The following is a 13,206-nucleotide window of genomic DNA, read 5'->3' as shown; positions in this document are numbered from 1 at the left end:
CACATAAATTGCAGATGGAAATCCCTCTCCCCCCCACAAACCCCCTTTTCACAATCCTTTGTACATCATCTAATGAATGCATCAGAAGAGACATCATCTTTATTACTTCAGTTCTTCCACAGAGCTATTTTTAAGTTAGCGGTGCTTGGTTTTCATGTATTTCAAACTGAATGTTCAAGCCTGTGAGTGAAAAGGGAATGCCAGATGCACCTGGGTGCCCAGTTTAATTTTTCTTCCTTTTCTTCCCTGCCTTCAGAACAAAAGAAAAATATGCCATGGTCTGCCTTAATTTTTCAAGAGAGATGCCTGAATTACCAGACAGGAAGGGACACAAACACGCACAAACACACACAGAGAGTTAAGTGGGGGGGGGGCATATTTCAGTATCCATCCTATAATTTCAGAACCGCAATTTATTAAAATCAAAATTGCTCTTTTTTTTAATAGAGAAAGTGGAAAAAATGTCACGAAAATCTTCCCCGAATGCCGATTTTGTTGGCTGTAACGCAATTTACACTTTATGACATGGCTCGAAGGGATGCATCTCTAAAGCAGTAAGGGGAAGGGCCTGCTATTCTTCTGAGATCTTGCTTCCCACATCTCTTACCCTTCCCTGAGGACTTACTTGAAGTGACAACACCTTCTGCTTTTGTTATGTCACAACACCTCCTGCTTTTGTTGTGTCACTTACTTCATGGAGCTGCTGCCAAAGGAGAAATGTGTCTAAGTGCTAGACATCTAAGGCAGTCGTAATTTTAATTATAGAGTAGTCAACAAATGTGATTGGGGAGGGGGGAGTGTTAAAGAAAAATAATAATCTGCATTTCCAGTCTGGGTCCCATTCTGAGATGTTTTCTCTCTCCGTCATAATAAATAAAAGTGCCAGAATTGCATGGGGAAATTGTCTGACCTGAATCAGTTCAGGTAATTCCATGTGTTTTCCAAGGCCCAAACTACACACTGCTAAAATCAAGGCAATTACTCCTTCATATATTGCCAATTCAGAACAGGATATTTATTGTGTTGTTGTTTTATGGGAGGAATTGTGGAAATGACCACTTGGCAGTTAGAAAACGACTCTGCAGCCCAGAGGCCTGGCTCATAGTTGAGAAATGGCTTCGCGTCACAGTTAACAATGTTTTCCTCTCGGAATATTCCGCGTGTAAAGTGTAATTAATTGTAAGAGATGTAAATAGTTTTATCGTTTTGTTCTCATGGCGTCTTTTTAGTGCCCTACTATATTTTTATGTTGTAAATTGCCTTGAACAGTGTTCTCCAAATGGACAGACATTATTGCAAGGTATTTGCAGCTGTTAATGGGAGTCCCTCTCCACAGCCTTGCAAACAGAGCAGTCTTTGCTTCTGCATACAGTGAGATGCTGCAGGAGATGAGGCAGATCACGCTGTATGCATGACTTTGGATAGCTCCTTAAGTGTGCATAGGGTTTTACATCATTGGTGTAACCAATAACCATTTAGAACGTGCTGCACAACACATTCCCACCCCTGCAAGCTGCAACCAACAAATTGGGTTGGAGAACCTGGGTGTGATCACATTGTGGGCTTTCCCCCCTTTCTTTCTAGACATTGCTAGGGAGGTACAGGGAAGGGACCACAAGGTTGCTGCTCTCAGCAATAGCCGTACATACACACCTTGTAACGACTACCTTGACTCAGAGATCTAGTTACAGGTAGGTAGCCGTGTTGGTCTGCCATAGTCGAAACAAAATATAAAAAAAAATTCCTTCCAGTAGCACCTTAGAGACCAACTAAGTTTGTTATTGGTATCTGAAGAAGTGTGCATGCACACGAAAGCTCATACCAATAACAAACTTAGTTGGTCTCTAAGGTGCTACTGGAAGGATTTTATTTTATTTTATTTTGGCTCAGAGAGTTCATAGCACAGCAGGAATTCGAACCTAGCCCTCTCTTCTTCAAGTCCACTTCCTTAATTGCTTGTATCCTGACCTGTTTGTCGTTCAGTTAAACATTCTCGGATGAAGCCAGGTCACCTTTTACTTCAAGAATTAAATGCCCCCAAATGAATGGCCCGGAACATGTGTTTGAGCCTTGTGATTCTCATTGTGCAACGTTTATTTACCAAACAACATGGTGTTCTTTTTTTTCCTTTCTCTCGCCTTAGCACTTCTTCTTTCTGGTTAAAGATTATGGAAGCTGGCTGGATATTGGAACAAGGTACAAAGCATTTGCTTTCCCCACCCCTCCTCCTGCACTGCCTTTTCTTCCTCTTTAGCTGTAGCGCTGCCTCTAAAATAAACCCAACGATTAAGCTGTGTATTTCTTAGTTCAATCCCTATAGTTAAGTGCTGTCTACAGATCAATCAAGGCAAGTGCTTCCATGCCGTTTCTACCATCTCCCTTCTTTGCCTATAAATGTTGATGGTGATATATTTATTTATTAGAGTCCGTTTCTTGCCTTGTTAAGTAGTTTAGTGTTTAACTGCTGTGAAACACTTTGCCTGATGTCTCTTCTCAGCCCAGGTCATCTTGAGAATTTTTGTTTCCCATTATTCCCCTTCAGTCATTGTCTTAAAAGTAAATACCGTTTTAAACAGAATCAGAGGTATTCTCGCCACTCCTCCCCAGCTTAAGAGCTTCCAGTTTGGTTTTTTTAAGTTCACAGAGAGGAGTTTGCTGAATGTTCACAAGGCTTCTGGTTCTGGGAATTGATTCCCTGCCCCCCATAAGTAAAAACAGAAAAGATTAGTTGGATGCAGAGTGTGTTGTTCACAATCAAGTATGGTAAAATAAGAAGAGTAGAAGAAGAGTTTGGATTTGATATCCCGCTTTATCGCTACCCGAAGGAATCTCAGAGCGGCTAACATTATCCTTTTCCCTTCCTCCCCCACAACAAACACTCTGTGAGGTGAGTGAGGCTGAGAGACTTCAGAGAAGTGTGACTAGCCCAAGGTCACCCAGCAGTGTGGAGGAGCGGGGACGCGAACCCGGTTCACCAGATTATGAGTCCACTGCTCTTAACCACTACACCACACTGGTAAATGAGTGGTAAACAGGAAGTTTCGTTTCTGAAAATTGTGCAGTTCCCTCTCCTGCTTCCATCAGTACCTTCTTCAACCAACACGGTCTTGTTCAGCTTCTCCCAGAGGTGTTTTGCCCTGAGGGAGATACCTACAGCCCTGGCTTCAGTGGTCATTTAGTTGGGTCCAGGACATGGAGGACAATGTATATAGGCTATTTCTAGTCAGGCCATCTATATCACCTGCTCCACGCCTTTTGAGTTGTTTATCAGTTGGCAGTGACTTTGGCGCACATCCTGCAACTACGAAACACTTTGGACCATTCTCCTCAAAACAGTTTTCTTAAGGTGCCATATAATTATTTTATTTAGTGAAGCCATTTCAGGAAACTGGTCTAAGCCCAGAAAACAACAGATACCGGGTACTCTTTCAGAAAGATGCTTTCCTACCATAATTTTATTTGGCGGTTGGAAAAAGGTCAGTGTTTGTTAAAAAGGGGGTGGGGGCGGGGAATCCAGTGATTATGTGTGTGATGAATTTTCTAGAACAGCTAATGATCTCACTACTTCCTTATTATATTTTACACAGAGTATTATTGCGGCATTTATAATCTGTAATATATTTCTCTCATTACTTAACAAGCCTGCCATTTTTTCTGCTTCTCACACTTCATAGATAAGGATGTTAAGTGATACCATACCTTGCTACCAATCTTAGTGGTACAACTGAGTACAACAGCCAAGCTAATGCAAATTCCCCTCCCATAAACCATAAATTCTCAACTGCCTCTTCAGATATAAGGATAGAAGTACATATCCCAATAAATATGGGGCTGTCTCATAGCGATTTCTCCTCTGTAATATGTAGTAAAACTGATATATTGCCTGTTCTCACCATGTTGTATGTTTCCCCAAACTTGCCAGTATCAGCCATTGATAATGAACATGATGCCTTTATGACATAGGCAAAGGTTTGAGGGCGGGGTGGGTTTTTTGCACATAATGGAAGGCAAAAAAGAATACATCCATTCAGTGTCTTCCTATCCCATAGTCATATCTTTCCAGCAAGTCCAATCCCACTGAATTATATACGTTATTACTGACCTTCAGCCAAGAAGAAGTTGTATATTAGACGTTATTGTAATTGTGAACTCCGTCAGATGTACAACATAAAAGGAAATCAAACCTTGCCAAGCTGTTATAACTAGATACTGCCTTTTTGTTCAGCAAACGTGGCTTTTTGTTTCCCTTTAAAATTACAGTGCTACTCCTGCATGAAAACTAATTTTCCAAGCAAAGCTGCCTGCAGGCATAGCAGTACTGGTTGCTGATAGACTCAGATATATTGGCAGGCTGCCATTATGTGATAACAAATGGAGTAGGAATTGCTTTTAATTGCATTCTATTTGTAGCATGATTTCTTTCCTTCAGCAGCGTTTTTGCTGAACATTGTTTGTGTGTGTGTGTGTGTAACTAAATCTAGAGCAGCATATAAGGTAGGAACGAGTGCCACACAGCACCTATGACTCTCTCACTCCATTCCTTTCCAGATGCATTGGTACTGGTTCACACTGTTGATCCACTGATGGCTGCAGCATTAAGTGATGTGTGAGTGAGCTGTTGCAGATTAAACGCTGCTGACACATCTCATAGAAATCATAGAATTGTAGAGGGACCACGAGGGTCATCTAGTGCAATGCAGGAATCTTTTTGCCCAACGTGGGTCTCAAACCCACGACCCTGAGATTAAGAGTCTCCTGCTCTACCAGCTGAGCTATCCCAGGGACAGATATAGTTTCAGCCAGCTGGTGCCAACCCAGCACCCGCCTGTACTCCACTCAGCTGCCTCCTACACCCCCCAAAATAGGTCGGACTTCTCACTTAGAGAAAGCCCGACTAGCACCATCAGTAACACATACGCATCCTGTGGCAGAGAAAAGGGAGAGCAAACCACATCAAGGTTATCTTCATCCAAGGTGTTAAAAGGCACTCACTTTTGAATGATTGCACGTCATAAGAAATCATAGAATTGCAGGAAGGGACCACGAAGGTCATCCAGTTCAATGTAGGAATCTCTTTGCCCAATGTGGGGCTTGAACCCTCAACTTTGAGATTAAGACTCTCATGCTCTACCAACTGAGCTCTCCTGCAGGAACCTCTGCAAATGCAGCATTTTCCACCGGAACCAATTCATGCTTTTTAGCTGTAGATCGTCATCAAATGATATGTGCAACAGCTCTTACAATAGTTTTGCTTGATGGCAGTTTTGAAGGTGGGATGTTAGAGAAAGCAAAGTGAGGTTTGTTGTTTACTAGTCATTTCTTTTTCTTTTTTTGGATTAATTGGTTGTGTGTTTTGTTGCCCCATTTCCCCCACCCATTACCTATTTTTCCCATTCAGTGCAGTGTTTTTAGTAGTCACTCCTCCCTCTCAAGAGCCAGTGTGGTGTAGTGGTTAAGAGCGGTAGACTCATAATCTGGTGAACTGGGTTTGCGTCTCCGCTCCTCCACATGCAGCTGCTGGGTGACCTTGGGCTAGTCACACTTCTCTGAAGTCTCTCAGCCCCACTCACCTCACAGAGTGTTTGTTGTGGGGGAGGAAGGGAAAGGAGAATGTTAGCCGCTTTGAGACTCCCTAGGGTAGTGATAAAGTGGGATATCAAATCCAAACTCTTCTTCTTCTTCTTTGCAATGTTTACTCCAAAAACTTCTAATACTTATCCATCCATCCTGCCTTGCATCATAATGACCTTGGTGCAGGTGACAATTCAGGATACAATAAAAGCCAGAGAAGATGCATTCAATTAAAAAAGCAAAACAATACAGTATATCTCCCCATCTGTTCCAGAAAAAAATCATTGAAGTGCCTAGCATAATATAAACATCTGCAGCTAGCACCGAAAGACAGATAATGTGGGTGCCAGCCAAAGCTTTAAGGGGGAAAGTATTCTAAAGTTGACATTCTAGTGCCAAGAAGACCCCCTGGTGGGTCACAACTCTTCTGATCTCATGAAGTGTGGGGAGTGTGGTCCTAAGCAACTCGGGGATTAAGACTTCAGAACCCACACCTTGCATTGATCTTGGTGGTGATCAGTTCAGATCTTTAGGGACAAATGTAACGCGGTCCTGGGCAGAAAGGTTGATCAGCAGCAGTTTTGCGGTCTCTGAACTATCTTCAAGAGTAGCCCTACATGTGCTCGCTTCGGCAGCACATATACTAAAATTGGAACAATACAGAAAAGATTAGCATGGCCCCCCCCCCAAAAATGAAAAAAATAAGAGTAGCCCTACATAAACATTCATAAATGTACAAGGCAAAACACATACATAAGTATATAAATCACATGTCTGAAATAGTACAGGAGAGCAATCCTGAAGCCATTTTGACTCTCCCAAACCATTTTGACCTCAAATATTTCTCTGCAAGGAGGAAGCAAATTGGAAAGGCTCTCCATTGTCTTTTGCTTACCTGTCTTAAGGGCATATTTGTGTATGAATCGGATGAGCCTGAGACTTGGATTCAGGAACTAAAAGTATTTACCATCACAAGGTAAATACTTGTGAGGCCCAGTGCAAGGGCTTTCTGGCAGTTCCCTCACTATGAGAAGCCAAGTTACAGGGAACCAGGCAGAGGGCCTTCTTGGTAGTGGCTCCTGCCCTGTGGAACGCCCTCCCATCTGAAGGCAGCCCTGTTTAGGGAGGCTTTTAATGTTTAATAGATTATTGCATTTTAATGTTCTGTTGGAAGCCGCCCAGAGTGGCTGGGGAAACCCAGCCAGATGGGTGGGGTATAAATAAATTATTATTATTATTATTATTATTATTATTATTACTACAAAAGAATGGCCAAGCTGCCCAGGTAAAGCAATCAGTTAAGCAATTAACAGATATCCTGGCAGACAGGATTTCTGCTGTAGACTGCCTCCTTCTGTGATGTAGGTATGTATGATGTTTTTGAGGGTGGTCTTGAACTACAAGGTGGGCAATTTCAAAAGTCTATATAGGGGCTTGCGCACCATTGTACTGGGTTCATCCTCCTTCCTGCATGTGGTGAGTGAGGACCCTGTTGCAAACAGTTAATAAAGATCAGGCTTACTAGCTGCTTTGCTTCTCAATATTCTCTGGTTGGCCTCTGCTATTTTCTCCTACCGATAGGGAACCCACTTAAGGACTCTATACGGGCTCTTGGATACCCCATAAGGGAAAAGGAGCAGGTTTTTTCTATAACAAGTCCACGTGTCCCATCACTTGAGCATGGCTAACAATAACCAAGATATTCCTTCTCAATAACAGCCAGAGCTGGAAAAGGACACTTCACGTCACTGAAACCACTTGGGCTTCAAGTGACTGCCTGAAATCCAGGGCCACTACCCCTAGATTACAGACCTGATCGAATAAGGGGACGCACCTCCATCCAGAACAGGCTGCCTTCATTTTTCCTGGATGTGGGAGCCATCAAGCCAGAGCACCTTCATGTTGTCAGGTCCTTTTTTTTGGTTTATTGGCCCTAATCTGACTTGTTGCCATTGCACATCGTCTCTTCCACTCCTAGCTTTTTTAAAATTATTTTTGCGTTAGGGCTGATTTACTTCCCTCTTCTCTGCAGCCACTTTATATAACAGTAGTTCTTGCAGAGAGGGAATGGCTACCCCGTGGGCAGCTGCAGTTCCACACATGCACAGAATTCTCACTCGCACCCTGCACTTATCAGAAGATGAAGAAACAGCCGTCACCACTGCTGTATTTCCTTGGTGTGCATGTGTGAGATAGCATCAAATAACTCTCCCCCCCCCCCCGACTTGACAGTCTCCTTGTTATGTCAACATTCTGGCCCACTGAGAAAGCTGAAATCCAGTGAGTATTACACAGGCTTTCTCACTTCCCCTTTGAACATAGTTTCTTAAACCACATTGCAGGGGCTTTTCAGGTGGCTCAGCTGTTTTTGTTCTCTTATTTCATTTCAAAGCAGCTACTTACAAGTGTCACACTCCTCTTTGCAGCATGCACGATTTGTAAAGTTCCCCACAACTTTTTTTGCACAGACATTTAATCTTGTTCTTATTTGCTTTTTCTTCCTCTCGCTTCCCTTGCGTTCCTTTTGTCAGACAGTAAATACTTTTTGTTAATTGTCAAAATTAAAACCTGGCAGATGTTGCGCGAATGATGGGTTGGATCTAGACTCAGCTAGGCTGACAGTAGGATCAGGTCTAATCTAAATACGACAGAGTCCGGCTCCAGCCTCTATCTGGCACCTAGCAGTAGTGCTGTATTTCCAGAGCATCTACTGTAGGCGTCCGGGTACAGCTTTTTAATCTTCATTCTTTTTTTTGTAATGAGAAGATAACAAAAAATGTGAAAGCCACATCTTGGGGATTCCCCCTCACCACCAAATTTAAGGAAGTTATGGCTTACTAAGGTGTCCTTAAAATGTTACACTAGTGCTATGGAGTGTGCTTGGAACTCTGGATGAATCCATATAGGGGGTGACAAGTTGCATGGGTCTTTCCTATCAGTGCCAGATTTACGTAAAAGCTAAACAAGCTATAGCTTAGGGCCCCACTCTCTTGCCCCCCCCCAAATTCACAAATTCGCTATTAATATACTTCTTCTTAATTGTATTTACTTTTATAAAATACATATTTTGTTATGTGCAAATAGCTTTAGATACCTATTAGGTCCATAAATTACCATATAGCATATATTCAACACAAAAAACAGCAACAATTTGTTGTTGACAAGGGACAGCTGGAGATATAAAGGGCCCCGTGACCTTCAGTAGCTTAGGGCCTCATCCAACCTAAATCCGGCCCTGTTTCCTATAGAAGTGGACACACATATGTGGTTGCTAGCCTTTAAATGCTAGTTTGGGCCTGTAGGATAAATCTATGGGGAAGTACCTCCCATGGCACCAGTGTGACATGTAAAATGTCCCAATTCGTGTGCTCTGTAGTACACAAGCAGTGCAGTGCCATATCCAACAGCTTTTTACTTTCCCAACTTTGTGAGCCAGGTGTCCATTTTCTCTTTGGTGGGATGAAGGTGGCCATCTTGCATTGAACCCAAGTGAAATTCTCACTCCAGAAAGAGAGTCAGTGCCTAACTGACTGCATAATTCAAGCTTCTGGTTTCATGTGAATGTAACAACCCTGAAGACTTAATATCTAAAAATCTAAAATGGTGTTTCATTTGTATCTTTTGAATGAGGAATCCCACAATGGGAATCGGAAGGCGTTTAAATTTCTAAGAGAGGTGGTTCCGTGATGCAGTAACCAGCCTTCTCAAATCCCACTGATGCTCATCCTGCAGTCCTGACTTAATGTGAGCAACCACAAAATCACGCTGGGTACTTTGTCCTGGTGAGCAGCTCCATTTGCAAGCTTTAATTAGCCGGAGGGTAATGGATTGTCCAGACTCTGCTAAGCAACTATAGCTCAGTGGTAGAACGAATGCTTTGTATATATGCATCCCAGATTCAATCCCTATTCTCGAATGCAATTATTTGCCATTCCAAATAGTTTTCTTCCTCTTTTAAGGTACAGAATTGTTGCTCTCGGTAAAAGGTGGATACCGGCAATAGATTTTCACAAATTTAAAATTCCCATTAACAGTGGAAACCTATTCTCTCAATTCATTTGGGAGGCCCAAGATTCTTAACGATTTGGATCAGCGTAAAGTCTACAGGCATCTTTCTTTCACTGCTAACGCCATCTCTTTTTGTAAAGACAGTTGGATAAATTGAACACTTGAATCCATAGCGCACACCACAATTTCTCACAACTAGCGTGGCAGGTTTAACAAATTTTAATAGATGTTTGCTTCAGTTTGTGGTCCATCTCTGACATCCGTTGCCTTTGTAGCATTTCCTGCTATAGTTTTCAATTTTTGTGTTCCGTTTTGGCAAATTTAGCCATTAAGTACGATTGACTTGCATCCCGCGATTGCAAAAGAAAAAGAAAAAAGGAAAGCAGGTTTCACAACCGGTCTTTCCCTTTCCCTCTGCCCCCAGGCAGCCACTTGTAATTCCCAGAAAGCCTCTCCAGATGTGTCTATATGTCCTGATCAGCATGGGCTGTGTTGCACAGAATGCAGTGCTAGGTGGAATTGCTTGAAATCAGGTGGAGAGGTCTTTTCTGCAGTTCTAGACATAAGAACGAGAAAGGGCGGGTTGTTTAATTTATGATTTAAAGTTGTTGTTGTTCAGTCGTTCAGTCGTGTCCGACTCTTCGTGACCCCATGGACCAGAGCACGCCAGGCACCCCTATCCTCCACTGCCTCCCACAGTTTGGCCAAACTCATGCCAGTCACTTCAAGAACACTGTCCAACCATCTCATCCTCTGTCGTCCCCTTCTCCTTGTGCCCTCCATCTTTCCCAACATCAGGGTCTTTTCCAGGGAGTCTTCTCTTCTCATGAGGTGGCCAAAGTACTGGAGCCTCAACCTCAATTACTACTTTCTGGGTCCGTTTCAATGCTAAACACTGAATAATCAACACAGTCAATTATGAGTAGAATAGCTATTTGTCATTGGACTTGGGCGTCTCAGTGGTGTGCCAGGCATTTAACTGAATTCTCCGGAACACAAGAGATATTTTCCATTGACTGAGTAGATTCTCTAGAGCTGTGTAGTCTGAACTTCTGGCTCCATATGAGCGAACAAACTATGAAGTCATGAACTCCTTTTAATTATTCAAAGTAATTAAAATTTCATCCAAGTTCTCAAAGGATAAAAACACTAATTAGAATATTCATCAAAGGATCTGCATTTTTTAAAACAAACAAAAACACACACACACTCCCCCCCCCAAAATAAAACCCCTCGATTTCTAAATGTAAAGAGTTGTGCTTTTTCCCTAGTTGGCAGCTTATGCTTTGGGGAGGTGATGAAGGCTAAGATGCAGTTCTGAGTATAAAACTCCATAGAAAGCTTTGAACAAAAATCCAGCAACAATTCTCTTCTCTTCTAAGCCATGCCGGAAAAAAAGAATTCAGCCTAACCAGCTGGGTTGCGAGATTAGCTTTTTCTCCCAAGACAGACTCGTGTTATCAGTTCATTGTAAGCATTCCTGTGAACTGCAAAGTCCAAAGGGTGCTGACCAGGCTGTTCAAGCAATGCCTTGTGCACTTTGACAAACCAGGTTGAATATTATCAGCCTCTGAACTTGCACCTTCTCTGTGGAATTGGAGTGGTGGCAGCAGCAGGTAGTGGCAGCAGCTAGCAGTTCGATGGGCTCTTTCTGTTTAGCTGTAACTGAGGGGAGGGAGGGAGCTCCATAGTTTTCTTAAAGAACAATGCGGCTCATCGGCTAAAAGTTCAGCTAGAGAGTTCTTCTCATGCTTGATTAGTTTGCCAGCAATTCAGCTCAACTCTCATGAGGCCACCAAGCGTCCTAACTAATAATATTGGCGCTAATGTTCTTGTTTCATTCTGGTCAGTATTCCAACTTCTCCCATTAATGACTATCTACTTCAAGGAACTGTGTTTATTCCACATCTTAACCATTAGGTAATCTGCCTTTGCTCTAGGAGGACAGAGAACTGCTTAGAAGCATACATTGGTGTTAATGTCCAAAACTGGTGTTGGCTTACTTTAGGGACTTGCCACTAATATATATAGGATCTAAATCTTTAGGCAGAAACCCATAGAATTGTGGAGTTGGAAGGGACCTCCGAGGGTCATGTATTCCCACCCCCTGCAATTCAGGCATCTCAACTAAATCACACATGACTGATGGCCAATCTAACCTCTGCTTAAAAACCACCAAGATCATTCAACTCTCATTTGTTAATGGAGTGCACTTCCTTCCTGCCCAGAAAATAAGCTGCTGCTATTTTTGTCTGTTGAATCAGAGTTGGAAGGGACCCCGAGGACCATCTTAGTCCAACCCCCTGCAATGCAGGAATATGCAGCTGTCCCATACAGGGATCGAACCTGCAGCCTTGGTGTTATAAGCGCCACACTCTAGCCAATTAAGCTATCCAGCCTCAGTCTGTATTGGTATGGCCAGCGATGAGCACAGGTAATAAACAGATGCTCATTATTGAACATCCTGTTTAGGAGAGCGGCCAAGATTGTGTCTCTCTAATGTTGTCGGTAAACTTAGTTTCTGCTTGTTGATTTAAAATCTGTTCCTTTCTCACCCATAATTGTCTCTCTGTTGCAGCATTAGCCATTACGTGGTTGCAATGTCTTTCACCATCTTCCTGCTGCTTTTGAGTGGAGTGGCTCAGCTGCTCACTACGAAGAGACTAGCACTTTGGGAAGAAGCTAAGCACCATGCCTTGTGACGAATGGGGTTGAGAGGTCCATATCGTTGGAAACTGCAACCTCCCCGAGTGACAGATGGAGTTATGAGACTGGCTGCCAGAAACACCGAAAGAACTCGATGCTACAGGCAACAACACCTCAACCAGCTCTTTTCTCTCTGGAATTGTACCTTGTCTTCCTCCCCTCCTTTTAAAAGAAGAGGGAAAGAGACACAGCCACAAGTCTCTTGCCAAAAACTGAATATATGGTCCGTTTCAATGTTGGAAGATGAGTGCTGTATATGATTTTTCCAGGGAGATTGAAATGGGTGACAAGGAAATAAACTGGCTCTGTAACTGGGCCCAAAAGGCATAGGAGAGCAATCCCAAGGCCTACAGAATATTGCGCTTTGTCCACAGTCTGCTTCTGGACCAAATCTTGGGACTGGTCAGCATGCTTTGAATTATTATTTTTTTGTGGCCATTTCTCACTTCTGGTGTTTTAAGATCAAATTTAGAGGCTTGTGTATAACGGGAGGAGACTAAAACTTGAATTTTGCTACTTTTAAAAACAAACAAACCCAAAAACATATGGGTTGTATGTGCGAGTGAGAGAGAGATGAATTAATTCCTGTTTTAAAAGAAGATGCTGCAGATTACTTTTTCTATGATTAATTTTATAGGATGCACTTGAAAAGAACTCTCTCTGTCTGCTCAAACTGAAGCTTACATAAAAGGAGGAGGAACAACAACGACAAAAGAGAGATTTCATTTGTCATGATCTCAGCAACAGCCCTGTGAGCCAAGTTAGGCTGAAGGACAGTGACTTGGCCAAGGCCATCTTAAGGAGCTGCAGATCTGAGCAGAGATTGAAACCCAGCCACCACCACCCCATTCAAGCTCTGTTCATTACACTGAGACAACATGTGCCATCTTAAGTAGAACTCGCAAGCTGTTAAAGCTCCAG

General features: G+C 42.7%; 1 protein-coding gene and 1 non-coding gene across 2 annotated transcripts in view; both read left to right on the top strand.

Moving 5' to 3' along the window:
• PIGN (phosphatidylinositol glycan anchor biosynthesis class N) overlaps window positions 1-12,991 on the top strand; it is a 79,559-nt gene extending 66,568 nt beyond the window's left edge. Inside the window, exons 29-30 of the mRNA XM_033154430.1 lie at window positions 2,144-2,196; window positions 12,158-12,991. Coding sequence (XP_033010321.1) covers window positions 2,144-2,196; window positions 12,158-12,281 — 177 coding nt within the window. The 3' untranslated portion in view covers window positions 12,282-12,991. The remainder of the gene's footprint in view (window positions 1-2,143; window positions 2,197-12,157) is intronic.
• Window positions 6,191-6,296, top strand: LOC117050526. Its single transcript, XR_004427098.1, has one exon. It is a non-coding gene; the product is annotated as a U6 spliceosomal RNA (small nuclear RNA).
• Window positions 12,992-13,206: the final 215 nt, after the last annotated feature.

This window comes from Lacerta agilis, chromosome 7, assembly GCF_009819535.1.
Source record: "Lacerta agilis isolate rLacAgi1 chromosome 7, rLacAgi1.pri, whole genome shotgun sequence".
NCBI classification, from domain to species: domain Eukaryota; kingdom Metazoa; phylum Chordata; class Lepidosauria; order Squamata; family Lacertidae; genus Lacerta; species Lacerta agilis.
Note: the sequence above shows the minus strand (reverse complement) of the source record. Positions and strands in the feature narration are given on the sequence as shown.